Source organism: Leptodactylus fuscus, chromosome 4, assembly GCF_031893055.1.
Source record: "Leptodactylus fuscus isolate aLepFus1 chromosome 4, aLepFus1.hap2, whole genome shotgun sequence".
NCBI lineage: Eukaryota > Metazoa > Chordata > Amphibia > Anura > Leptodactylidae > Leptodactylus > Leptodactylus fuscus.
In genome coordinates, this window is record NC_134268.1 from 134,482,694 (window position 1) to 134,510,572 (window position 27,879).

General features: G+C 40.7%; 1 protein-coding gene across 3 annotated transcripts in view; it reads right to left on the reverse strand.

Moving 5' to 3' along the window:
* Positions 1 to 27,879, reverse strand: part of TRIO (trio Rho guanine nucleotide exchange factor) — a 200,143-nt gene that overhangs the window by 141,089 nt on the left and 31,175 nt on the right. For all 3 annotated transcript variants that reach the window (XM_075271066.1, XM_075271068.1, XM_075271067.1), the window contains exons 6-13: positions 24,465 to 24,587; positions 23,050 to 23,241; positions 21,837 to 21,968; positions 20,147 to 20,377; positions 15,600 to 15,722; positions 13,785 to 13,976; positions 7,160 to 7,329; positions 1,856 to 2,030 (exon numbers count right to left, since the gene is read on the reverse strand). In XM_075271066.1, the coding sequence (XP_075127167.1) occupies positions 1,856 to 2,030; positions 7,160 to 7,329; positions 13,785 to 13,976; positions 15,600 to 15,722; positions 20,147 to 20,377; positions 21,837 to 21,968; positions 23,050 to 23,241; positions 24,465 to 24,587 (1,338 nt within the window). The remainder of the gene's footprint in view (positions 1 to 1,855; positions 2,031 to 7,159; positions 7,330 to 13,784; positions 13,977 to 15,599; positions 15,723 to 20,146; positions 20,378 to 21,836; positions 21,969 to 23,049; positions 23,242 to 24,464; positions 24,588 to 27,879) is intronic.

The window sequence follows — 27,879 nt, forward strand, 5'->3', positions numbered from 1 at the left end:
AATAGACTTATTGTTTTCTGGAAAGGAGGGGGGGGGCAATTATTTATAGAGGGGAACTATTATATATAGCAGGGCTACTACATATAAGGGGAGACAATTATAGGGGGCCATTATAGGGATGAATTGATAAGATATACACATGTATATCTCTATTAGGCGGTATAAAGTTGGTCATTTGAATTATGTGTGGTGAAAAGTGGGTGATGGATATTTATGTTTTAGGGCAGAAAGGGGGCATTATTAAAGGGGATGCTGCCACTGGAATTATTGCAATTGCCTTCTGAATATAGTGGATATGATAGCGGTGTTGGCATATCAGCAAATGAGACCGTGCTCTAAATTTTGATCAGGGCCACAGTTTGTCTAAAACTGGACCTGACTCTTCAGTCACACCCTCTCATTCCTTGGCTAAACTTGATGGACATTTCAACCTTACTAACTGAGGAAAACCCCTCTTGCTCCTCGCTCTGTACTAAACTGCTATACCAGTCACATTGAAGGTCCATTACAAATGTTTATAATATGATAAAGATGGGGACGAGATTAGGTAAAAGCAGAGGTAGTGCAGAAGAGACTTTATCCTGGATTGCATGGTCCAAGGACTGTTTCTGGGTGAGAAATAAGACTATGTAACAAAGTCTGAGGATGAAAAACACGTTAAAAATGCAAAATCTAAATTACGGTATATCAAGGCCAGAGACAGCCGACAAGTACGCCTTCAAAAGGTCGTCACATGATTAACCCCTTTACATCGTAGGCATTTTTCGATTTTCATCTTTGACACATCGTTCCACCCCCACAAAACTACATAATTAAATTTTTCCATTCACAGAGCCACATGACGGCTTATATTTTGCGGAACAAAGTATTCCACATAATGGTACCATTTATTATTTGGTACAATCTATTGGAATGTTGGAAAAAATGGGATGGAATTGGAGAAAAAGTGAAATTTGAACGACTTCCTTTGATTTTTCGGCATTTACTATGCTGCCAAAATGAAATGTTCACTGTATTCTATATTTTGGTACGATTCTGGGAATAACTTTACGATCTCTGTGTATACAGTATAATATATATTTAAAATTATATTATATTTATTTTTATTCCTTTTATACCCTAGGAGGTCTCGTCACCACTACAATATACTGCAATACTACAGTAGCCGTAATACAAGGGTATTGACGACAGGCCTGGTGGTCTTCGATAGGCTTCCAGGTGTCATGAATATAGGTTAATATACCCCAAATAATGTTCTGGGGAACAACGATTCTGTTAAACATGGCAGTGCCAACGCACCACTGGTGATCTAATACCTTGGACACATTTGACCAAAACATCAGAAAGGTCAATGCCCACGAACACATTGATTTTACTCACTTGCCAAGTTTGATATATACTATAATAAAGTGGTACTAACCATTTCTTATCTGCCTGTGCATAATTGACAAATTCTGATTAATATTTTTACAAACAAGTGTATCTGAAGAAGCATCACTAACTTTTCAACAAACGCTGCATAAGTCAATAGTGCAGACAAATTAGTCATATAGTGGCCAAAAATCATGTTATTTTTCACATTAATATACACAATACTTTTGATTTATGCAACTGAAAAATTATGTACATTTTAATTCCAACATAAACAGTATAAACATTTTTCATATCAATGGTTAATGTGAATGTAACCTTTTAATTCTGACCACAGATTTATTTCAACAAGAATATCCTTTAACACCCTTGTTCATAATTGACTACCTTAGATAGTAGGTATTTCTCGAAACGTAAGAGTATTTACATGCATACGTCAATATTCTGCAGTTGAAGCAAAAAAATACAATAAAAAATAACTTACATCAATTGCATCTCTCTCAAAAATACGCAACTGCAGGAAGAGTTCAAGTTTTACTTTTCTTTCTTGGAAAAGTTCCTCCATCTGTGATTGAGCTTCATCCAGCTGCTGAAGAACACTTTCAATGTGATTAATAGAGCTGTTGTGCGGAGTCTTATTACTTGAAATTGCTGAATCCCTTAAAAACATAAAAGTGAAAAAACACTTAAGATTGTGTGGTCAAAGGCTTTAAAAGAAATGGTTCAATGACAAATTTTCATCTACACTTGAGCAGGTTCAGGACAGCTGTGAAGCTAGTGTGTGCACAGTATATGGGAGTGCATGTTTGGAGAGGAGAAGTACTGTCAAGGAAGACTTAGCTAACCTACAGTCCTTAACATACCATGATTTGCAAAACGTCTCTGAACAAACCAGAAGAGTGGAGATTAAAGAGGACCTTTCATGTCCTCATCAATGTGAAGTTTTACACAACGCAAGAAAGTCGACAGTCGAAAGTGCGCTGAACACCATCAAAGTTCAGCTTCATCACTGAGCGATAAAGAACATCCCCTCTGACAATACAAGGATTGACACTAGGCTTTAAGGCCTGCATTTCAAACAGTGGGGAGATATTGGTACCGATATCTCCAGTACAGGGGCACATCCCGGGTATATAATGGTATTAAACGCACATTGATGAGGACATTAAAGGTCCTCTATAAAGATGACAAACTATGCATGATGTTATGGCACTGCAACCTACAACGTATAACCTTGGGAAAAGACTCTAGCGCAACAACGAGGGGATTACAATATAGCAGAGAAGATGAGGGGGTTCTACCCTACTGAGTATACCAAGGATATTGCCTACCAGGGCCCTAGCATCAGGATGATGACCAGAACCAATACTTGACAAGACGCTCCAACTTTCAGACCATCTTATGTAAGGCTAGAGACCACCTGGATTTGACCATCAATGGAAGCAAGATTTCCATCTTTCCCAGATTTTCTGCAAAAGTTTAGAAATGAAGAGTGTACTTTACGGATACAAAACTATAAGATCCAAAAAATATGTTATTCTATGATCTACCTGGCTAAGTTTTTTGAGTATGGTTCTCAGGCTATGAACTACTCTGAGGATCTTAAAAGGAAGTCTGTCAACAGCAAAATGGATATCAAATGAATGACATTGCATTGTAGGGCGGAGCAACATTTTAGCCCCTTCCTACCAAAGGGATATTGGGATTTTTTTTTTATTTTGACTCCCCACCTTCCTAATAGCAAGTTGAATTCAATGAATGCTTTAGTTAACAATGGCAAGTATGAGAACAGTCTTTGTTGAAAAATTGAAGCTGATAACTCTAGGTTTGTGCATCAAACAATGCATTTTATGTAGGGTCCCATCATTTTTTGGTGGTGGTGCTGGGGGAGTATAGGGGAGGGACACGAGGTGGAAAGCATCCTGTGACAATTCCACTGGCCTCTGTCATGGGATGTGCTTGCAACATCTGGTCTGTTCCTCAAACAGTATTTGCTTAGAGGACTTTTCACAACCTCCACCAGGACTTTTTATTCTAGCCTTCACCGTTCTTGTACAACAAGCACAATTTGTTTTAGTTCCTGGTGTACTATTTAAAGAGGAATTGTAACAAAGTTGAAAATAATAATTAAAATACATACTTTGATTCTTGCCGTCTCCCTCAATATGGATCTTTCCTTTTCAAAAATCCATTCAACCATTCAAAAGATATGGCCCCTAAAAGATTATATGTCAACTGGCTATAATTCTCCATATGGGCAGGAAGCTTTTACTTTCTCTTTAAAAAAAAAAACATAACACTCCGGCCCAGCAGCTAGCTAGTGTACATACAATCTTCCAAAGGCCTTATCTTCTGAAAGAGTGGACAGATTTAAAAAGAAAAACACCAAACTGATCAGGGGAACATCAAGAATCAAATGATGTATTTTATTTATTATTGTCTACTTGGGTGACAGGTCTTCTTTGAGCTTTGTGATGTCCAAAGGACAGTGTCACGCAGAGAGGCGTGGCTCACAACTCCAATCAGAGTCAGAAAAAATTCAACTGTTCCAGAATCAGTGATGTAAAGAAATATGTAGTATAAAGCTCCTTACCCCCAAACACTATAATGGCACAGTAGAAAGCCACATTATTATTAATGTCCCACACACAGAAAAATGATATGTTCTGGTATAACGTCCTTATTGGTGTATCTACACAGTATGTGGAAATCACTAAAGGGGCTATATTTTATCTCTCCTAGCATACACATTGTTATTATTATTTATTTATATAGCCCTATTAATTCTATGGTACTTTACATTTGAGGGTTTACATACAGTACACAAAATATACAAAAGAAATATAATACAAACAATGACTGACTGGCCCAGAGAGGTAGAGGGCCCTGCCCGCAAGGGCTTACAGTCTATGAGGGATAGAGATAGAAAGTGCGGGGAGAGGCTGTTCAGATGGTGATGTGGTGGTAGTACTGTTATTGCAGGTTCTAGGCCTTCCTAAATAAGTGTGTCTTCAGCAGCTTCTTGAAGCTTGCAATTGTGGGGGACAGTCTTATGTATCTTCCATTCCAGAATATTGGGTATGCACAGGAAAAATCTTTGGAGGCTGTTGTGTGAAGAGCCTCTTTGGGGGATCTGAGGTTACGTGTGGTCAGGTAGTGGGAAATTGGGTCGGAGATATATGGAGGGGACAGGTTGTGGATGGCTTTTGTCAGGGTCTGGGGTTGCTAGGTGGGGTGGCATAGACACACAAGTCCAGTTTCTTTAGTCCAAAACAAAGGTAGAGTTTATTTTCACTCAAAAATATAGTGCAGCAACAAAAGGAAAACAATACAAAAATAAATACCTGCCCGGCTAGGCTCTAACTAAACATAGAATAGGTTACCTCACCTAGAATAACAGAAATCCAAAAACCAGTAGAATCATTCAGGACACAGCTCCCAAAAATATGACCTCTCTGTCAGCTCTCCAGCCAAACTCTGCCAAAGTGTTGCTGCTGGAGCAACTTCTTAAGCCTCCTTGACGAGGAGACTCTCTGCAGCTGAGTCGCTGCCAGAACATCCCCAAAGTGTGGACTGGAGGGGGGTGGAATGACAGGTCCCACTACCAATCCTACCTGTCATTCCTAAAAATCCAGCCCAGTACTGAGCATTTACCAAAATTCTCAGCAGACAAAAGTTGTCTGCTGAGAACAAACATTCCTGGAGTTTTCTCATCTCACCCACCTGAGTAGTCTGGGTGAGATGTACACCCCCTCCATTACCTGACCAGCCATCGGCTTACACTTTGTATGTCAGCGTTAGTAATTGGAGCTTTATTCGCTGGGCACCGGTAGCCCGTGAAGGGATTGGCAGAGTGGAGTGGCCGAAGAAGAACAGGAGGGGGGGGAGAGGTGCATTAAGTGAGCAGCAACGAAAGGTAGGAGAAAAATAGCCTTTCTTAAGGTTATTCCGACGTGTTAGTGATAAAAAAAATGTGTTTGAATGATAGGATCCCTTTAAAAGGTCAGGCAGAATGTTCGTAAAAAAAAAAATCATTCATGCCTTATGGTGAACAGCTCAAAACAATTTGAATAATTTGCATCGTTCCTTTTGTTTTTTTTCAGAAAGTGATCGTAAAATTCAGTTAATTTAAAGGCCCTTCAAAATGAAACCATTGAAGAATACAACTAGGTTTTGCACAAAATAAGAATACAGCTAGTATGATGCAACAATAAAAAGTTATGGCTTTAAAAAGTGACAAGGTGGCGTTTTATTTTCACTCAAAAATATAGTCCAGCAACAAAAGGAAATAATACAAAAATAAATACCTGCCTGGCTAGGCTCTAACTAAACATAGAATAGGTTACCTCACCTAGAACAACAGAAATCCAAAAGCCAGCAGAATCATTCAAGACACAGCTCCAAAAATATGACCTCTCTGTTGGCTCTCCAGCCAAGCTCTTCCCCCAAGTCTGCTGCTGGAGCTGGCTTCTTAAGCCTCCATTGATGAGCAGACTCTCTGCAGCTGAGTCGCTGCCAGAACATCCCCAAAGTGAGGACTGGAGGGGGGTGGAATGACAGGTCCCACTACCAACCTACCTGCCATTCCTAAAAATCCAGCCCAGTAACCGAAACTCTGAAATATCCCTCAGCAGACAATAGTTATCTGCTGAGAAACGTTCTTTCTGGAGTTTTCTCATCTCACCCAGCTTAGTAGTCTGGGTGAGATGTACATCCCATACATTACCTTACCAGCCATCGGCTTAGAATATATTTGTGGGATGCAAGTTTAATTAGGATTGCTGCATCACCTGGCCTTTATTGCCATCTTTCTATTGGTCATTCTGAGATGATTCAATACTGATTGCGCAAACTTTTCCCAGTATTGTATTAAAGGCTGAGAGAAATATCAAAAGCACCTCTGTATCATGAAAATTAGAGCCATTTTCAAAATATGAGCACCCCAAAATTAGTTGGCTGTAAGACAACTGGTTGCAGAAGGAGGCTCCTTCAATTACCCTGTCTGCAGTAAGGGGAAAAAATAATAATTTTAAGAAGCACCTATTGACTAAGCCCTAGTTCTTAGCTGCTTATAACACTAAGATGGAGGATGTTGCTAAGAAATTAACCATTGGTTGCAAGATTTCTAATTTTTTTATTTTTTTTTTAAACTGTTGCAATGATAAAGAGAATATCCTGTAAACTAAAACTGTATTGATTATTCACTTATTTATTTTTAATGGTCAGCAATATACTAATTTGTCATAATGTAATATAATGGTCAATGCGGCAATAATACAGTACTGCCATGTCACACACACAGGAGTAATGTTTAACCCCTGCTTAACCCCTCAGATGCCATGATCATTAGTGATCATGAAATTGAGTGGTTAGAGGGCAAGATTACACTAAAACCAATATAAATATATTATCACTATAATCAAAACTCGCTGAACAAAGTTGCTACCATTTTTCAAGCAAAGCAAATGCCTTTAAAACAAAATGCAAAAAAGGTAAAATTGTATGTTTTTTTTTTTTTCACATGAACATCCAAAAACATTAATAAAAGCTAATCCAAAACATATGTATTTTAAAAGGATACACAACTAATAACCTAGTATGTCTTTGTTACATACAGATAAAACAGATAAATGATATGGTTGATATTATAGATTTTGCCTTGTCCTGAAAATAATAATAATAATAACAACAATAACAATAATAAAATGGGTAAGAAAATACTTCTAGAAAAAGAAAAGCAGAAATGACAAATTATTGTCTTACTGTAAAACATAGGTTTGGTATTTACCTTAACTGTTGGATAAGGTCTTCTCCTTCTTTAATTATATTGACTGTAAACTGGAGAGTTGTTTGTTGTTGTTGTCCAAACCGCTTTATTAAATCCTGAACAGCTTCTACAGACTCAGCATACACATCGTCCAGTAGTTCTTTTTGTAAATCCTCCATCCAGGTCCACAACTAAAAACATATAGAAAAATTAATCCTCAGTCTTATGAAGACACCTAAGAGTACTTTCCCAATGAGGAATTTGGTGATGAATTTGAGGCAGATTTCAAAGAGAATAAGAAGCAGAAAATACCACCTGGTAGGTGCGGATTTTGATGCACAATTTGTACAAGAGGTAAACAGAGCTTTAAATGCCTTTAATTTGCTAAGTTACTATTGAAGCTGGTGAAAATCTGCACATAATCCTGATTGTATGCATGTAAACCACATCCTCCCATGGCTGCCTACTTATTTAGTGTCAACTTATGTGGTAAGTTCAGAATGTTTTAATTTACCACAGTAATTCTGAGATTGTTTTATTCGTGACAAATTGTACTTCCTGGTAGCGCAAAATTTACCCATTAGAAAAGTATATGTTTTGCCTGCACAAAATGGCGTGGCCTCAAATGTTTTCTCCTTCCCATGTACTAATATGCCACTTCCACTTTATCTGGGTGTACCCATACTTATGGTCCACTCTGTATTTAACTGTACCATTCTAGTGGGATAAACTGGAAGTTGAGCAGATGCAATGGCGCTAACTGGGAACTTTGATAATATTCTAGATGTGCCGCTTGCATATATACGATATGGATATCGATATATCTCTCTGTACTAAGTCCCCTAGCAAGCGCAGTGGAGCCAACTGGCATTTAGTCTATAGTCTAATACGCAAAATTAAAAAATTCTACTAACTCCCATACCTATGTTTTCTGAAAGTATACACCTGCAACATTGTAAAAATGCCATTTGGTACTGTATACTAACAGGCATCATCATGCAATTTTGAGGTGTATGTTTTGTTAAAAAGTGGAAACCAAACCAAAATTTATATGCACCAAACCTCCTAAATATAAGAATTCAGCATGCGCACAGTTCATTCATATCACTAAGGCCAACACATGCTTGAGCATATCTTCATAAAATCACCAGGACTGGATGGAACAAAAATTTGCTTTGAAGTTGGAAATGATAATAAAGTATCACCCTATAAAATGTCGAGATTACACACTGTAAAAAGCAAGTGCACCCATATTTCTTTAAAGGTAGACAAATTAAAAAACGAACTAAAACATTATTTTCACATTTTACTCTATAAAGATCAGGTATGGACAGGATCTCGACAGTGTCAAACCTATACTTTATAGATGACTAAGTATGTATTGCGAAAGCGTTAGGTGCAACTCTTTTGGCACTGCAATCAGAGTGATGGTAAACATCTGAATCACAGCACCAATAAACTTAATGGTTATGTTCAGGGGTACTACATAAGAATACTCCCCTGATTAGGCTCAGAGGGATATAATATTATACTTCTATGTGACAATCCTATCTGATTGACAGGAAAGGGGATAACATGGACAGAAGTCCATGCCACCCCTTCTCTCTGGAGTCACATACAGGTTATGTAGAGACAATGATAATTACTTATTGCTTCTGCAGCTCTGTCCCTGCTACTCCATCATGCTGTTCAGAGATGATGGCTGAGGCTGGAGAGGGAGGACACTTTAGAGTCATATATTTCAGGATCCATTAGGGCTATGAAGATGATCTTGGACTCATTTTAAACACGCAAATCTAATTTATTTATTTATTACTATGTATAAAAAGTGATTTAATATCGGCAAGGATGTTTAAACAATTTCTAAACAAACAGTTATGATAACTCCCCCTCCACTATTGAGATGAGAATATTGGTGGGACAAGTTTGTTCTTCTCCACAGATGACCTATATGATTACAGTGAAGAGTGCTGAACCTGGCAAACATCTCCATTGGTTCTGGAAATGTTTCCACTATTGCCTACACTTGGAGTCCCAAGGAGCAATCACTGGAAGCAGCCTTTATGGAGAATTTACTTATGTTTTTTCAGTAGTTGTGACTAGAGATGAGCGAACAGTGTTCTATCGAACACATGTTCGATCGGATATCAGGGTGTTCGCCATGTTCGAATCGAATCGAACACCACGTGGTAAAGTGCGCCAAAATTCGATTCCCCTCCCACCTTCCCTGGCGCCTTTTTTGCACCAATAACAGCGCAGGGGAGGTGGGACAGGAACTACGACACCGGGGGCATTGAAAAAAATTGGAAAAAGTCATTGGCTGCCGAAATCAGGTGACCTCCATTTTAGACGAATAGTGGATTTCAAATCCGGGTCATATGAGAATGTGAACTTTGTGACTATGAGACAGGGATAGCTGTACAGGCAGGGATAGCTAGGGATAACCTTTATTTAGGGGGGAATGTTATTAAAAATAACTTTTTGGGGCTCTATCGGGTGTGTAATTGTGATTTTTGTGAGATAAACTTTTTCCCATAGGGATGCATTGGCCAGCGCTGATTGGCCGAATTCCGTACTCTGGCCAATCAGCGCTGGCCAATGCATTCTATTAGCTTGATGAAGCAGAGTGTGCACAAGGGTTCAAGCGCACCCTCGGCTCTGATGTAGCAGAGCCGAGGCTGCACAAGGGTTCAAGCGCACCCTCGGCTCTGATGTAGGAGAGCCGAGGGTGCACTTGAACCCTTGTGCACCCTCAGCTCTGCTACATCAGAGCCGAGGGTGCGCTTGAACCCTTGTGCACACTCTGCTTCATCAAGCTAATAGAATGCATTGGCCAGCGCTGATTGGCCAATGTATTCTATTAGCCTGATGAAGTAGAGCTGAATGTGTGTGCTAAGCACACACATTCAGCTCTACTTCATCGGGCTAATAGAATGCATTGGCCAGCGCTGATTGGCCAGAGTACGGAACTCGACCAATCAGCGCTGGCTCTGCTGGAGGAGGCGGAGTCTAAGATCGCTCCACACCAGTCTCCATTCAGGTCCGACCTTAGACTCCGCCTCCTTCGGCAGAGCCAGCGCTGATTGGCCGAAGGCTGGCCAATGCATTCCTATGCGAATGCAGAGACTTAGCAGTGCTGAGTCAGTTTTGCTCAACTACACATCTGATGCACACTCGGCACTGCTACATCAGATGTAGCAATCTGATGTAGCAGAGCCGAGGGTGCACTAGAACCCCTGTGCAAACTCAGTTCACGCTAATAGAATGCATTGGCCAGCGCTGATTGGCCAATGCATTCTATTAGCCCGATGAAGTAGAGCTGAATGTGTGTGCTAAGCACACACATTCAGCACTGCTTCATCAAGCCAATACAATGCATTAGCCAGTGCTGATTGGCCAGAGTACGGAATTCGGCCAATCAGCGCTGGCCAATGCATTCTATTAGCCCGATGAAGTAGAGCTGAATGTGTGTGCTAAGCACACACATTCAGCACTGCTTCATCAAGCCAATACAATGCATTAGCCAGTGCTGATTGGCCAGAGTACGGAATTCGGCCAATCAGCGCTGGCCAATGCATTCTATTAGCCCGATGAAGTAGAGCTGAATGTGTGTGCTAAGCACACACATTCAGCACTGCTTCATCAAGCCAATACAATGCATTAGCCAGTGCTGATTGGCCAGAGTACGGAATTCGGCCAATCAGCGCTGGCTCTGCTGGAGGAGGCGGAGTCTAAGATCGCTCCACACCAGTCTCCATTCAGGTCCGACCTTAGACTCCGCCTCCTCCAGCAGAGCCAGCGCTGATTGGCCGAATTCCGTACTCTGGCCAATCAGCACTGGCTAATGCATTGTATTGGCTTGATGAAGCGGTGCTGAATGTGTGTGCTTAGCACACACATTCAGCTCTACTTCATCGGGCTAATAGAATGCATTGGCCAATCAGCGCTGGCCAATGCATTCTATTAGCGTGAACTGAGTTTGCACAGGGGTTCTAGTGCACCCTCGGCTCTGCTACATCAGATTGCTACATCTGATGTAGCAGTGCCGAGTGTGCATCAGATGTGTAGTTGAGCAAAACTGACTCAGCACTGCTAAGTCTGCATTCGCATAGGAATGCATTGGCCAGCCTTCGGCCAATCAGCGCTGGCTCTGCCGGAGGAGGCGGAGTCTAAGGTCGGACCTGAATGGAGACTGGTGTGGAGCTATCTTAGACTCCGCCTCCTCCAGCAGAGCCAGCGCTGATTGGCCGAATTCCGTACTCTGGCCAATCAGCACTGGCTAATGCATTGTATTGGCTTGATGAAGCAGTGCTGAATGTGTGTGCTTAGCACACACATTCAGCTCTACTTCATCGGGCTAATAGAATGCATTGGCCAGCGCTGATTGGCCGAATTCCGTACTCTGGCCAATCAGCACTGGCTAATGCATTGTATTGGCTTGATGAAGCAGTGCTGAATGTGTGTGCTTAGCACACACATTCAGCTCTACTTCATCGGGCTAATAGAATGCATTGGCCAATCAGCGCTGGCCAATGCATTCTATTAGCGTGAACTGAGTTTGCACAGGGGTTCTAGTGCACCCTCGGCTCTGCTACATCAGATTGCTACATCTGATGTAGCAGTGCCGAGTGTGCATCAGATGTGTAGTTGAGCAAAACTGACTCAGCACTGCTAAGTCTGCATTCGCATAGGAATGCATTGGCCAGCCTTCGGCCAATCAGCGCTGGCTCTGCCGGAGGAGGCGGAGTCTAAGGTCGGACCTGAATGGAGACTGGTGTGGAGTTATCTTAGACTCCGCCTCCTCCAGCAGAGCCAGCGCTGATTGGTCGAGTTCCGTACTCTGGCCAATCAGCACTGGCCAATGCATTTCTATGGGGAAAAGTTAGCTTGCGAAAATCGCAAACTGACAGGGATTTCCATGAAATAAAGTGACTTTTATGCCCCCAGACATGCTTCCCCTGCTGTCCCAGTGTCATTCCAGGGTGTTGGTATCATTTCCTGGGGTGTCATAGTGGACTTGGTGACCCTCCAGACACGAATTTGGGTTTCCCCCTTAACGAGTTTATGTTCCCCATAGACTATAATGGGGTTCGAAACCCATTCGAACACTCGAACAGTGAGCGGCTGTTCGAATCGAATTTCGAACCTCGAACATTTTAGTGTTCGCTCATCTCTAGTTGTGACTTTTCACAACTAAATAAGGTGAGCCATCCTACCTAAAGGGAATAAGGGTTTCTGGGTCTAATTGTTGATATTCAATAGGTTGCACACAGGGTGCTAATTTTTTCCTGCCTTTTGGTTTCCAATAGCAGCACAAAATTTTTCTCCCATTTACTTTTTAAACTTTTAAAACAGAGCCACTGCTAAAATATATAGTATTCTAAACAAACTTATCTGATGGACAACTTCTAGCAAACCTGGATACTGGAAAGCAACAATTGTGATAGAAATAGAATAAAATAAAGTTTCTAGCCCTAACATTTAGTGTGAGACTTACTAAGAGATCTGAAATGTCATACCACTAACCCAATTCACAGCGTGCCAGTATTTTCTGCTGTGATGGACCGGTCACGCTGTGATGTTTTAATGAGATTGCTACACCATATGTCCCAAACAAGACATAAAGACAGGGTACAAAAACTAACACCCCTCATAAAAACACAGAAATAATCCCTGGGCAAAACGCTCTAAACTTTAGGAAAGTATCACTGGATACACCTATACCTCATAGATTAGAAGTGCTAGCAATAAAATGCTTAGCACCATTCACACCTAATGCAAGAGTCAAAATGTCTGAAACCCACAGAAACAAGCTGGAAGAACATAGTAGTGTGTAGTGGGACTATAACAAATTTGTGGAGGCAAATGCCTTCAATGGACATATTCTTAGGCCATCTCTGTTCTTGAATAGATCAAGTTACTGATATATTGATTAAAAAAAAAAAAAAAAAACAAATAACGGCGATAAATTTATTTTAAAAATTTATTACAAAGTTTCTTTTATTTACCTGTACAATTAGTTAAAAGTTTTCTTATAATTAAAGGAACACTGTAAAGAAATATGTCACAAGCCATGCTACTATTATTATAGCTCTAGCAATGATCAACTGCAACTGTCTGGTTATTTGTAAACAAAGGGAGAACGATATGAAAAAGATGAGTAATGAATTTGAAGCGGTTTGTCAGATGTAAGGCTGAGGCCCCATGTTGTGGAAAGACAGCTCCTTTTGTTGGAGATTTTGATGTGTTTTCTGAGCCAAAGCCATGAGTGAAATGAGCAAAAGGTATTAGTATGATAGCTTCCTATATATTTTTCATTCCTTTTGTAGCCATTCTTGCTTTCGGCTCAAATAAACCGCAAAAAAAAAAAAAAAAACACAAAAAAAAAAAAAAAAACACTTTCTGTAATATGGGGCCTACAGATGGATTAACCTGTTTGCATAATTAATTTTACTTTACGTAGGTGTAACTACTGTCTTAAATATTCCATTCCTACTAAGTAGTAGACAGTCATAGTCATATGACAGTCATGTGTGAACTTCCGGTATATTTTATGCAATATAATTTGGAATTTAACACTATTGTGAAAATTTTCCTAGATACTAAAAAGGTACATGCACATGACAACAAAAACTGTTAAACTTACCTCCTTAACATGTGAATGAAGTGAAACCGACATATCTAATAAAACCTTTCGCTGCTCAACACGTCTAACAAAATCTTGGATTCGGTCTTCTAACTGATGAGCTGCCTGATAAATTTCTTCAGGGTCACACTCCCCAGTTTGTGCCAACTGTTCTGCAGCTTCCAACAATTTATCTGCATTGGTATATGTATTCTTTAAAAAAAAAAAAAAAAAAAGAACAACAACACAACAATGTTAAAAAAAAATGTTTCTCTCAAAAGTAAGAACAGACAATGGAGAAAGTAGGTACAGAAAGGCAAGAACTTCATCACAAATACTTTTTGCTTAACCCCTTAAGGACGTAAGGTAGTTTGTACATTAATGCTCAGTGACTTTTTCTTCAAATTTTCCCTTCCCTGTCTTCCAAAAGGCAGAACTTTTTTGATTTTTCTGTCTACATAGCTATGTGAGAACTTCTTTGCGTGACCACTTGTACTTTAATTTGCCACCATTTTTGGGTACATATATTTTGATTTGTTTATATTTAGGTTTTTTGGGGGAGTCCATGTGAAATAACACACAATTCTATAAAAAAAAAAAAATTGCATTTTGTTTTTACAGCGTTCAAGCTCCATTAAAAAAGACATAGCAGCTTAGTCTGGTGGGTCATTATGATTATAGCGATTCCTGGGGTCACTGTATGCCTGTAACTTTTTTACTCTACTGTAATACAGCTGAGAGCATCATGCAATGTCTCGGAGCCTGTGGTATTACAGTAGTATACAGTTACTGGGCTGAGCATTAACTATATTGCTCAGCTCAACGTAATACTATGCCACAGAGCGGGAAGGAGTAAAAGGAGACTTTGTCAAGTCCATTTGCACTCTAAACCACTTATTTATTATTTTATTCAAACTTGTTTTTTTAAAGAATATGAAAAAGCACAAACAAAACAAGAATGCTTGAATGGTTAGAGAAAACTGAGATGACTGGAGACCATTCAGGGAAATATAGGCCCTCTCGTTACTGCATAAGATAGATACCCAGCTCAGGAAATATGGGCCAAAGCCAAAACTCTGAAGAGTCTGAAGAATATAGGGCCATTCCACTTCAAATCCAAGTTGAAAGCATCTAGGATTGCCAAGGCCCAGTCATCCTGGTGAGCTCAACAAATCTGAGCTATTACTTGAGTGGGTCTCAGGTTGTCTGAGGTGCTGCATCCAGGTATAAATCCAGTTTGGTCTGGGTATATAATTTCAATCATAACCTTTTGTCAGAATTTTATAGTCTGGAATGCTTATCCTATAGACCCATTTCTTTATTAAATGCAAAGGTTTTTTGCCCAATTTCAATAAAACTGTAACCTTAGCTTCATGAAAGGAAGGTGGCATACTGTCTTGTGCAAATGAAGCTTTTAGAGTTTGCAGAAAGGGTGGCAGAGGCTTATCTTGGTATTGTATAAACACCTCCAACAGAAGCCAATCCAGTCCTGAAGCATTACCTTTTTCCACTGACAATAGCGCCACAAAGTTCATCAAGGGTAATAGGTGCTTACAGCATTTCCACCTGTGACTTGGTCAATCAAGGGAACTGCAAGTCAGATAAGTCTGAGGATAGAGTTCACGCGGGTTTTTTTGGACAGGAACCTGAGGCGCCCTGTCGGCTTTCTAGCGGTGCATTACACCGCATGTGCCCCAGGAGGTGAAAGGTCCTATTTAATGTCAGCTCAGCATGAGGCCAAACCCTCTGCTGGTGACCTAACCAAAACAGAGATAAGAATACATAATCTCATCTTTTTAAAGCATATTGTTAAAATTAACAGGATTTTTTTTTTACCTGTGCAACCTCTTCAAAATCTTCATGACGCTTTTGTAATGCTCTTGCTCTGTGAAGAGACTTCCCGACTCCAGTATGTTTACTAAGAAAAGCTTCTCCATGGTTCTCAATCCAATCCAGCACCTACAGAAAATAAATTTATTTTATTCAAGGTGAATCAATTGAAAGGAAAGGAACGGATGATATATAAGTGATGTCACTATTGTCTAGTGACCGCTGAGGCCACTAATTTATCTCAGTGGTCACTTGGGGCACAAGACTTCTATCTCTTAATCCCACTGGTCAGTGATCTAATATACTTTTTAATCACCCTTTTACCAGTCAAGGGATGCTTTGAAATACCTGTGTATCTAGTTTAATAGTGACCTTTATAGACTTTACATGGTAAACTAACCCCTTCTCCAAAGGGTTAAAGGACCACTAAACCCAGAATCCAAACAATTAAAAAGAATGAATAATTTCCTATATGACAACTTACATCATCCTGTGGACAGCGCTGTTTCGACCTGGTTGGATCTCCTCAGCACAGCGTAGGGAAAACTGATTTGGCAGAGATGAGACTTCTAAACCAGGTTCTGGGAATGATATCACTCCTTAAGGAGAGATCACCTTCTCAAGCGTATGGAGTCTTACAAAAGCCTTTTTTACTGGGGGATTATGGGAAAAATATGCAAATCTGTTTTCCAAGATGGAGATTTCTCTCGCAGCATTGGGGACGCCCCTAGTGCTGTTCGAGCGCTGAGGACTGCCCCCAGTGCTGCAAGAGAACTCATTTGCATACTAAAGAAAACCGGGATTTCTACCGAACGGCGGCGCGGAGAAGACATCAAAATGTAGGGGAAGAATAGCCTTTCTTAAGGCTATTCCTGTGTGTTAGAAAAAAAAAAAAAACATTTTAAAGATAGGGTCCCTTCATTTGAATGGGTGAGAAAGCTGTCCGGCCGTGCGTGGCAGTGAGCGTTTTGCGCTCTCCGCCGCGAAACCGGGTTTTATAATCCGGACACAGAGTCGGACATGCAGTACTCTGTGTCCGGATAAAAAAATCCGGTTTCGCGGCGGAGAGCCTAAAACGCTCACCGCCGCGCACGGCCGGACCCGGTCTATGGTTTCCGTCTTCTGCCATGCAGAAGACGGAAACCATAGTACGGAGACATTGAACGCAGGTGTGAACCCAGCGTCAGCTGTATTTGTCCTCTATTATACCTCTAATTCACCAAGTTGTGTTTGGTCTCTATTCCCTTGTATTCTGCTATTTGCATTTTTTTAAAAAATAAATAAATAAAAAATTGCAATTTTGGCATGGCTTTTTAACATCTTAAATTTGTTGCTGTTCGGTATACAGAATAAGAAACATGTTGCCTTCATTCTATGGGTATGTATGATTATGAGGAGAAATAAGGCACTTTCAAATATTTTAGACCAGGTTTCAACTCTCTAGGACAGGGGTGCTCACACTTTTTCAGCGTGTGAGCTACTTTATTAGCTGACCAAGGCAAAAGATCTACTAGGGCGGGACTGGGGCGGGCCTATGGGCGGAACCAGGCGGGCGTGTTTGTGGGTGGGGTCGGGCATGTGGGTGGGGCCAGGTGGATTGTGAGAGCAGGAGACAGCGGCGTTCTGTGGCCGCCCAGGGATCCCCGGTGTCTGTTTGTTCATAGCGCAGGCTGAGAGTTATCTCTGTACACTGGCAGGATGGGGCTGCGGCAGCCCCGCCTGCCAGTGTCCGGAGATGACTCTCAGCCTGCACTGTGAACAAGCAGACACCGGGGATCCCTGCATCCCGCGATCGACCCATACGTCCTTTGCGATCTACCAGTAGATTGCGATCGACGTATTGAGCACCCATGCTCTAGGATCTACCATTCTCAAGATATTCAAAAAAGAAGAAACAGAACAGCTGGCTCCCATATCAAGGACCTGCCTCCATATCACATCACATGACCTATATTAGTCACTAGAGGCTCGCGGGTCCTTCACTCGAAGTGCAGCATTATCAGAGGAATGCAGCACTTACCAACAGTAGCTTGCAGGTCCTTCACTCCTAACAGCCTCAGCGACATACACCATTACCAGAGACGGTTATCAATCATTATCAGAGAACTGTATCCAGAGGAGATAGAGTTTATTCAGGTCATTTCACCACGTGATCTGTAGTCATACTATTTCCACAAACATGGCCTGTAATATAGCAATAGAAAATTGGCCCTCATCTGGAGGAGTCTCCACGATTTGCCAATTTTAACTTTTAACCACATCTGCTAGTAGCAAGTCATGCACTTTACTACAGAGGAGCAATTGTCTACACCAACCAATCAGATTAGAACTTTAATTTTCAAAGGGGCCTTGGACAAATGACAGCTGATTGGTTACTATGAGCAGCAGTCTCATTTTACTTTTTCCACAACATAAGTCTTGAAGAGAGGTTTTGGCTGGCAGGTTATCTAACATTACTCAAGTGGACTCCTTTGCACCCACACTTTATAACCAGCCATGCCAGGTACTTTCTCTAGTTATATATTTCCAAACAAGTTACATTTTTGAAGAACTTCTAAAATAATTTGCATGATTGAACAATTTAGAAATCTTACAAGATTTACAAAATTGGAAAACTTGAATTTTCTGGTTTTACTGCCCCAAGCAACATTTGCAAAAACTAATAGGTGGTGTATTGATAGACTTCCTGCTTAAATGACTCCATTTTGAAAACTAGACCCTGTAAATTATTCAGGGATGGGGTTTGCGAGTATTTTGACCTAACTTTTAGTCTATTTTTTTTTTTTTTTAATAAAATTCCAGTAAACACTTTTTTGTATAGCTTACAGAAAAATTAAAAACACACCCTGTTTTTCATATGTTCATTGTGGTCTTAATCTCATGTCTCGACATACGGCAAGGCCCAAGAAAAAGGGAGCACCCACTGGCTTTCAGAAAACAGGTTTTGCTTGAAAAAACTTCAGGTCCACTGCACATATGAAGAGTTGACATAACGATAGAAAAACCTCATACATTCTGAAGTTTTCGAGTCTAGGTTTTCACATGAAAAACATTATGGTAAATCCAAAGGATATTTCTAAACATAAGAGAAACGGGACTATTCATTTTGGAATCTAAACAGGTCTCTAAAATGAAATCTCTCAGCCTTCACCCCTCCTTGAAGTCAATGAAAAGACTCAGCTATGACACGGCTTTATGGAAACTGCACAGCTCTGAACTATGCTGTTTCTATAAGTCCCAAAAAAGTGAACAGAAGTTACAGAATATATGAAGCTCACTTTTCTATTATCAGGAGTCTCTATCCAGCTCCTGTACCTTTAACATTACCATACCAACCTGGGAAGCTTTTGCCGTTTCAGAGACTTCCTGGCTTGGCCCAGTTGGCAGCTGAAGAGGCCTACATAAGACCACTCCTTTCTGACAAGTGCTAACTAATTTAGTTTGCGTCCTAGTTTGGCTCTCCATTTTCTCTACGAATACCTGTTTGATTCCTGACCTCTGTCTTGCAAACTGGATTCCAATTTTACCTCCTGATTCTGCTTTGATGCTCCCAGTTGGATTGATGATGTTTGGCTTGATACCTGAATATTGCTTTCTTCTCCTTTTTCTGCATCTTACATTCACTCCCGGTTTTTACTGTGTTGGCATGACTTCTCTTGTCTCCACGCCATTGCATAAGTTTTGGTGGATTTTGTTTTGGTTTCTGCAGCGATGCATTTATTATTGGTACATCTCTCTTTCTGGTGACAATTCAGAGTATCAGATTCTGCGCAAGTTTATCATATCTCATGGCGAGCTCTGATGAAGGCATCTGGGAATCGGGCTTGTCTTGCAGAAGTGTGCTAGTTTTAGATTGCTGTCTCTACTGCTCATAGCTGTAAGCTAATCGCATGTTAACCATAACTTCTATGTTGTTTCCATAAGAGTCATTCACTTTTTATGAGCATTATGGAAACAGCGTAACCCAGAGCTACGCCAGTTCCATATAGCCCAACCATAGCCTGTAAGTCTCTGTGGCTAGGTCAGGGAATACCTAGCTGTGAGGTTTATAGCAGTACTCAAAAACTGGGGAAGATTCATGTTAGAGAAACGTTCAGGCCCCTGTGTTCAGAAATATACCGTATTGTTTTTGCATATCCGCTCACAAAGAAACTACAGCGAGGGGAGAGAAAGACACAGCACATATTGAAATATCTTACACTGATCACTGTGATCTGGGAGTGGGTATACTGGACCAGGAGGGGGATTTGTGGCTGAATGTCACTTTATTTTGAATGTGAGGGGGCCCTAAAGGTAAAGATTTTTTTTATCACCTAAAACCATGAACAATAAGCTTTATTTTCACTTGCGATAGAGCTTATAACAAAGCAGGAGACAGCACATACTGGCTTCCATACTCCCTTGGCTCCCTGCAGTAACTGAGAGCAGGGAACTTATCTCTCACCCACCGATGCTTCTACTCATGCAGCTACGTGAAGCAGCAGTGAAGCTTCTGCAAGCGTCACTTTACAGGCCAGTGACCTAGTAAAATCTAGTAATATTACAACTCTTACCTGCTGAACATCTTGTTGAAAAACACACAGTTGTAATCGCTGATGTAGTCGAACCTTACGATGCTGCCAGATATTTTCTAGCTGTCGTTGATGGTGCAAAACCTCATGAACAGCATCTAAGACATGATGGACAGCCTTGGAATAATTGGCAGAAGCAGTCAAGGAATCAGAGCTGCCAGGAGTTAATGGCCTCTGAAGTTTGTCTAGCAGAGATTTTCCTTCTTGGCTAACCTTTACACAAACATACAAACAAGTTTTAGTATTTTGTTTCAGCACAATCTCATACATAAGATTATGAAAATCCAAGTAAACACACCCCTCCCCCCCTCCCCCAACAAAAAGGTTTGGTATTGTTTTTTTCCCATGTCAGCTACCCTCCAGTCTTCTCTACTCTCCACTTTCTGGTTTTCAGCTCAGGCCAACAATGTGCACTTTGCTTGTTTTAAATTGCAAACTTATCGCTGGATTTACATCCAGAGATAACACAGGGGCACTGATCAGGCACTGTTCTAGTTCTTATCAGGGCTCAGCAGCTGTGAACATTCTGCAAAAACGGAAAAGAATTTATGTGGCCTGGAACTGATTCATCAGTTCAACTGAGAGCTAGATAAAGTCTGACAAATGAAGCAAGACAGATAAAATAACAATTGGGTAAAATGCTTCAGCTAACTTTCAAGTACTCTACTATGTGGAATGTTAAATATCAAAGCGGTATATAATTCAGCGGACTTTCAGTTTTGCAGGTATGCGCCTGACATATCTGTGCTTTCAGTTTCAACTAACAATATTATTGCACTGTTAAAGGGGTTTTCCAGGCAGAACATTTTTTATTTATTTTTTTATAAAGGGGTGTTAGTGCTAGTGATGGGTTAATAAGTACACCCATACACCTTTAGCAATGTTTGCAGTGATTTCTGAGTGTTTCTGGTTGCTGCTGCATCCTGTGTGTTTGTTTACTTGGTGTTAGCTTCCTGCTCTGCAGCTTCCTATGTCATTGCTGCTCTAACTCACTCTCCTCTTCTTTCATTCCGTTACAAAATCCTCTGTCTCACTAGCCTAGCCCTTCCCACCCTTCCTGTTTCACTAAGCCTAGCCCCTCCCACTCTGACTAGCGATACCTCCCATTTACTAGCCCCTCCCAATGCTACTAAGACTAGAGTTCCTGCCCATTACTAGCCCCCACCACTCTCCCATCTCCCTAAGCTATTCCACTCACTAGTAGAAGAGGGGGAGGACCCATTCTCCAGACACAGGAAGGCTTGGTAAATATTGCTGGGAATAGGGGTGATGGTGATGTTCAGTTTCACCACATTATCAGAAAGTGTCCCTGAAGCATTCACATGACCACTCCAGGGGTATGATATATTTTAAATTGATGTAAATTAGAAGTTAGGAGGGGGGAGAGAGTTTAGTTTAGGGGTCAATTATCAGTTTATCCTGGACAACCGCTTTAAGGGAGGCCAGTTGCTCAACTCCACCACATTAGAGGGGACATCAAAGTTCTTCTTTAAGCCACAAGTTTAACTATAATCCTGGAGAACATAATACCACCCTGCAATGGAATAGAATGCAACTAACATGCTCATGCACACCTGAGAAAAAAATGGGAGAAAATCAAAATACCATAATATAAAATACATATAAAAGAAAATAGTAAACTGTACTATAAACATAGCATTCAGAATTTTACCTCAGAGTAAGCCACTGTAATGTGTTCATAAATTCCTTGATGATGATGTATAGCATCTTCCAAATCTTGCAGCTCAGACGGAAGCTCAACTTTACCACATGCCTTACACCACGAATCAATATTGCTCATGTACTATATTTATTAAAAAAAAAAAAAAAAACAGTTATAAAAGATCTAAGGCAGCATGCGTGTCTGACAAAGGTCCATGACTGAAGAATCATATTTCTTATTACAGAATACTCCGAGGAAACACTTCAAGCTAGGAGGATATTACAAAATACTGGAGAAACGAGAATATTAACGCTAGATCCTGTGATTGGGGATTTACTCTGAGACGGAGCCTTTGTTGTGTAAAAAAATAGTCCAGTGCATCGTTGTATATTTAAGGGAGGGAGATACCTTCAAGTTTGAAAAGTTTCCAAACAACCCTTAGTTATCCAGCTGTGAACAAGCCATAAAGCTTCTAGGAGAATGTCATATGGACAGATGAGACAAAAATCTAACTTTTTGGCAAGGCAAATCAGCTCTATGTTCACAGCCAGAAAAATTAAGCATATCTTGAAAAGAACACTGTCCCTACTGTGAAACATGGAGGAGGCTCTGTTATGTTCTGGGGCTGCTTTGCTGCAGTGTCTTGAATCTGTGCAGAGTACAATGAAATCTCAAGACTATCAAGGGATTCTAGAGAGAAATGTGCTGCCCAGTGTCAGAAAGCTTGGGCTCAGTTGCAGGTCATGGGTCTTGCAACAGGATAATGACCCAAAACACTATTGACTCTTGAACTGTATAACACATGGAAGATGAGGCTCTCTTAACTGTAATGGGTGGAGACTAGCAGATGCCAAGTCTCCCATAGAAAAAAAAACTCATTCTGCTCCCTAAAATTCCTACATTTATTAAAGCTTACAAGTAGGGAATCTAAGATGAATGAAAATGGACTGATCATTGGCGCGTGTGCGGAGTCAACTTCAATTCAGAAGTTTTAAAATGGCCTAACAGAACACCTTGGCCCAGTCAAATCAGCTGGTAAGTGGGTGTGCTGGTAGTATGACCCCCACTAATCTGATACAGATTTCAGTACCAAGAAAAAATCTGTTATCTCACCATATTAATATGAATGTTTCAATAAGAGCACTAGGAATAACCGGCAAACATATCAAGATGAATTATTAATAAGCAAATGTCAAGGATTTAAATTCTATGTATCCCAAACCTGTTCAGCCTTCTGGTGAAATACAGCAGACATTTCCAATAATGTACTTCGTTCATCCAAAGCTGCTGCAAACATTTTCCACTCTTGTTCAAGCTGGTTGGCAATCTGCCTGATCTGCATTGAAGCATAGTGGCCAGATTCTACAAGCCTATTGGCTACTGACATAATTCGATTTATGTTTACATAAACATTCTAAAAGAAAAAAAAAAAGTAATTAGCATTGCCAAGTGCTATACAGATAAAAGGGTTACTACTTCTACCACTTCATCCACAATATTTTTTCCATACCAATAGATAAAGGTGGATCTTTGCATTTGACAATACCCATTTGTTAGTAAAATAGGTATTTAAATAGTGACCAATGGAATCAATGAAAGACGACAGCAGGAGACATGCTCTGTCATGGTTTTCCTCTCTGGCCAAAAGATGAGGAAAATCAGTTTCACAGCAGAGATGCTGCAAACGGACACTGGCGATTTGCTTTAAAAACTCATTGAAATGAATGAGTTTTAAACTGACTGCCGGCAAGCCGTTCCCAAGCTGTTTTTCCTGGAATTTCTGCAAAATCATGGCGGGCAGACAGCGGTGTAAGTGTGAATACCTCCTTAACACGCTCACCAACAGGTTTTTCCCTGTTTGACGGTAAAATTTGTCAAATAGAAAGAAAATTAGTGTGTCTCCATATTGTGATACTTCTAACTTTTATATACTGACATGTGGCCATTTTGATTTGTTTCCCTGCTGGTTTAAACCTGAAATAATCTGATCGCAAGTTTCATAGACTACAATACAACTGTTTTAAATTCTGTGGGACTTTCGCTACATTAACTATTGAGGATGATCATAGATCAGCTGACACTGATGATTGATCCTAAAGATCATCAATATTAAAATACTAAAAACCTATAATTCTCTTAGTATTAATAGTGTAGCCTTAGAACAGCCATCATAGTCAGACTTGTCAGGTTCTGAGTCTCAACACTCCAGTGTTCGGCTAAGGCTGCAACACTAAGTACAGCTTCTAGGAGTTTTATCTGGTAAAAATGAAGACCCCAGCAATAAACTAATCCCAATGATAAGGCACCAAGATCAAATTTAAATCACTTTAAAGGGAAAGTATCATGGTTGGTCATCAGAGAGTGACCAATTTCTTATATCATTTGAATGGAACAAAACTGCAGAATGGCCATGTGACCAGAGGATGTGATGTCACTGGCTTGAGAAGAGAATGCCAAGCTCAATATCATAGTCTCAGACAATCCCTTTTATAAAATAATCCAATACTCCCCCCAGAACATCAGTCTAAGACCGCTTATACATGGCAGTGTTTGGTCAGTGATTATGGAGTGGAGACTACACGGAGATCAGATATAATAGAAATATTGGTACCTGTTCTGTGTTTTTAACCCACTTACCATACAATTCATAGCAAAATGATTGTGCTGCGTTTGAAGCTCCAGAGCTTGATTGTGGCTGATGCCTATGTCCGAGTAACTGGTCAAGAAAAGTCCTTTGTTATGCGCAATCCAGTCAAACATCTAAAGAAAACAGACAGAAAATGAAAAGTTAAGAGCAATAATACACCTGCAGATGCAGGTTGAGAATGAGCCATGATAGCAGTGCTTGTTTGCACAGGCCTATTAGGTTGTGAGTAGCACATATCGCTATGCTCTTCACCTGATGCCAACAACCACCAAGTCAGAGGTTTTCAAACTAATATGGGTAAAGTCGCTAACTGCGGCATATTTATCAATACTGTCTTTACACTTAAAACAACAAATCCCATTCATAAGTTGACATATTTATCATTCTGCGGGATGGACTTTCATAAATTTGGCCCACTTTGACCCTCAAAAAAAAATAAAAAATAAATAAATAATAATGAGATTTATCCTCAATTGTATTTCTAGAAGAGGTTAAAAGAGAAATGTACTCGCAATTTGTTAAAGGGGCTCTATCACTGGGAAAAGTCATTTTTTATCTAAACACATGCTTGCACAGGCTTTAGAAATGCTATTTCACACCTACGTTTAGTATATAGATTGCCTCAGTGGTGTCTGAATAAGTCTGTTTTTATTCATATGCTAATGAGCCTCCAGCCGGCTCAGGAAGTTCCCAGCAGCCTCCTCTCTCCTATTATCTCCTATGTGTGTGAGGCAAACAGGAAGCTGAGTCAGCAGCAGCAGTCTCCCATAGGAAACAACAGGAGAGGTGTGCACCATCTATCATGCACCAGTCTAATTAGCATATGAATAAAAACAGACTTATTCAGAAACCACTGAGGCAATCTACATACTATAGGTAGGTGTGGAATAGACTTTCTAAAGGCTATGCAAGGATGTGATTAGTTAAAAATGACTTTTCTCAGTGATAGAGCCCCTTTAAGCATTTTTTCTTGACTACTGAAATGTCCTACATTTGGAACTGGGACAGAACACTTTTTAGAGAGCAGATTTTATTGTAATCATTTTCAGGCACCATTACCCATTTGCAGATCCCCAAGGTGCCAAAACAGTGGAATCTATACCCCTCAAGGAATTAATCAAGGAGTTCAGTGAGCACTTGGACCCCAAAAGTATAAAATTAATTATTTTCTGGAAATTGATGCATAATAGATGTTGAAAGGCGAATCTGAGCAGAGTACATTATAATATAAAATTAATTAAGCACTCGTGCACAGGCCAGATTTTTTGGGGGCAGGTTTCACACTGATAGATGGAGTCTTTGTCCTTGTCCCCACATTTGGAACACACACTGCATCTCTTTTGCTTTTTTATTTTTTTCTTAAAATGTTGATTGTGAGCCCCACATAGGGCTCAAAATGTACATTTTTCCCTACCAGTATGTCTTTTTGGAGTATGGGATGGAAATCCACGCAAACACGGGGAGAACATACAAACTCCTTGCAGATGGTTTTTTGCCCTTGGCAGGATTCGAACCGAGGACTCCAGCGCATCAAGGCCACATTGCTAACCGCTGAGCCACCGTGTGGCCCCACTGCATCTCTTTTGCGTCTTTCCTCTCTTTTCAGAATGTGGGGCATCATTTGGAAAGTGCTGCCCTGGTACAATACTGGCACCTTCGGTTTCAGAAGTACTGGGGCCTGGACCTTCCCGGTCCCCAAATATTAGGGTCTTGATAACGTCCTCCTGAAAACTCAAATGTTCCTGACTGAAGCATTCTACAATGCCATCTGTATGATGTGCATAGCTAGCTTTTTGTACCACACTCCTGTTTATTTCGCGGTGCTAAGCATCTTCAGGACTTGGCCAGATAGATCAACTCCTCCCATGTACTACTTATATGCCAGAATACAGTCTGACTTGGGGGTATTGTGGTCAGTACACAAACATCCCCATCATCATTATCCTAAACCAACAGTGTCATCCCTTATGAGGGTTTGTGCCTCCCTCCTCTGAAACCATGGCCATTACGAACAAGATTATGGAATCTGATCTGGAGGATAAAACACCTCCCAATGTTCAACTTGAAAGAGCACATGAGGTCCTACACCCAAAGCCTAAGTGGTTCAGTGCATTATTTAATTTTAGCTATCTTGATTTTGCATTTGTTCTTAAAGGCGATGTCCCATCTATACTGGAAGGTTATGTAAATTGAAGACTTTTCCTAAATATATTGCTTTAGAAATTATGCTTTATTTGCCTGGTATGTGAATTTATTCCTCCCATTCTTTACACTACGTTGCTATAACCACGGGCCTGGGAGATAGGACAAGTGATGTCAGTCACTGTCACTTATTCAGTAGTGGCAGGGCAATCCATTCAGATAATTGCACTTTGCTGATAAAGCCCTTTCTAAACTACAGAACAAATTTTAGGGGGGGGGGGGGTTCACACTTGCACCCCTTATCTCTAAGTAAACACACAGATAACACGAAGTCCTTCTGTACCAGAATCTGCAGATTATTTGACCTGCAGAAGTGTTTGTCCCGGTCAGTAGGAGGGAGGGGGAGGGAGAGTGAAAAGCAGACACTGCATACAGCCTGGCTGAACGGCTGAGATGGGAGAACCCCTTTAAGCTACTGATTGTCGCGTCATTAATTGTCGTTTATGTCAGTACTCTCATCCATAGACTTATACTGGGGATTGGGGGGGGCGGGAGAAGGGGGGCGTTTTTCACAGCTCACCGTCATTACTGGGCATTCCTCACAACCCAACTAGACTGTCAGGGAGTCATTCTGGCAGTAACGGCACCAATATCTCCAGCCCGTGGTCACATGACGGGAAAGCCAACAGTGCTGAATTCAGCGCACTGTCAGCTTGCTAACGGTATATAAAAATGCAGGTGCAGGAGGTCATGAAAGGTACTCTTTAAAGGCTGCATAGCTAACATTGTAATTACTATTGGCAACGTATACACCCCCAATGTTGGCCAAATTGCATGGTTACTTGACTCTTTGGACAAGTTCTCTACATTTGCAGAAGGTCTTACTGTACTTGAGGGTGGCTCAAATGTTGCTCTCCAGCCTCTAAAATTCCCTTAGTTTTGCTGCTCTTGGCAAACTCTCCAAACGTCTCTCCTCTCTGTACATCAGTGACACGTAGAGAACTTTCCATCCTGGTGCCATAGATTACACTATCTATTTCAATCCCCACAAATCATACCAATGGTTGGATTATATTTTTATATCCAAACGGTATTTGTCCTCTTCCCCCTCCATAGACACCATTAACATCTCTGATCACGCCCCAATGTCCCTACAACTAGACATTTCTACCTTTCCACCTCGCAGCTATGACTGGAGGCTAAACTAGACTTTGCTTTGCTCCACTGATGCTCGCCAGACCATAGCAAAGGAGTTAACTGAGA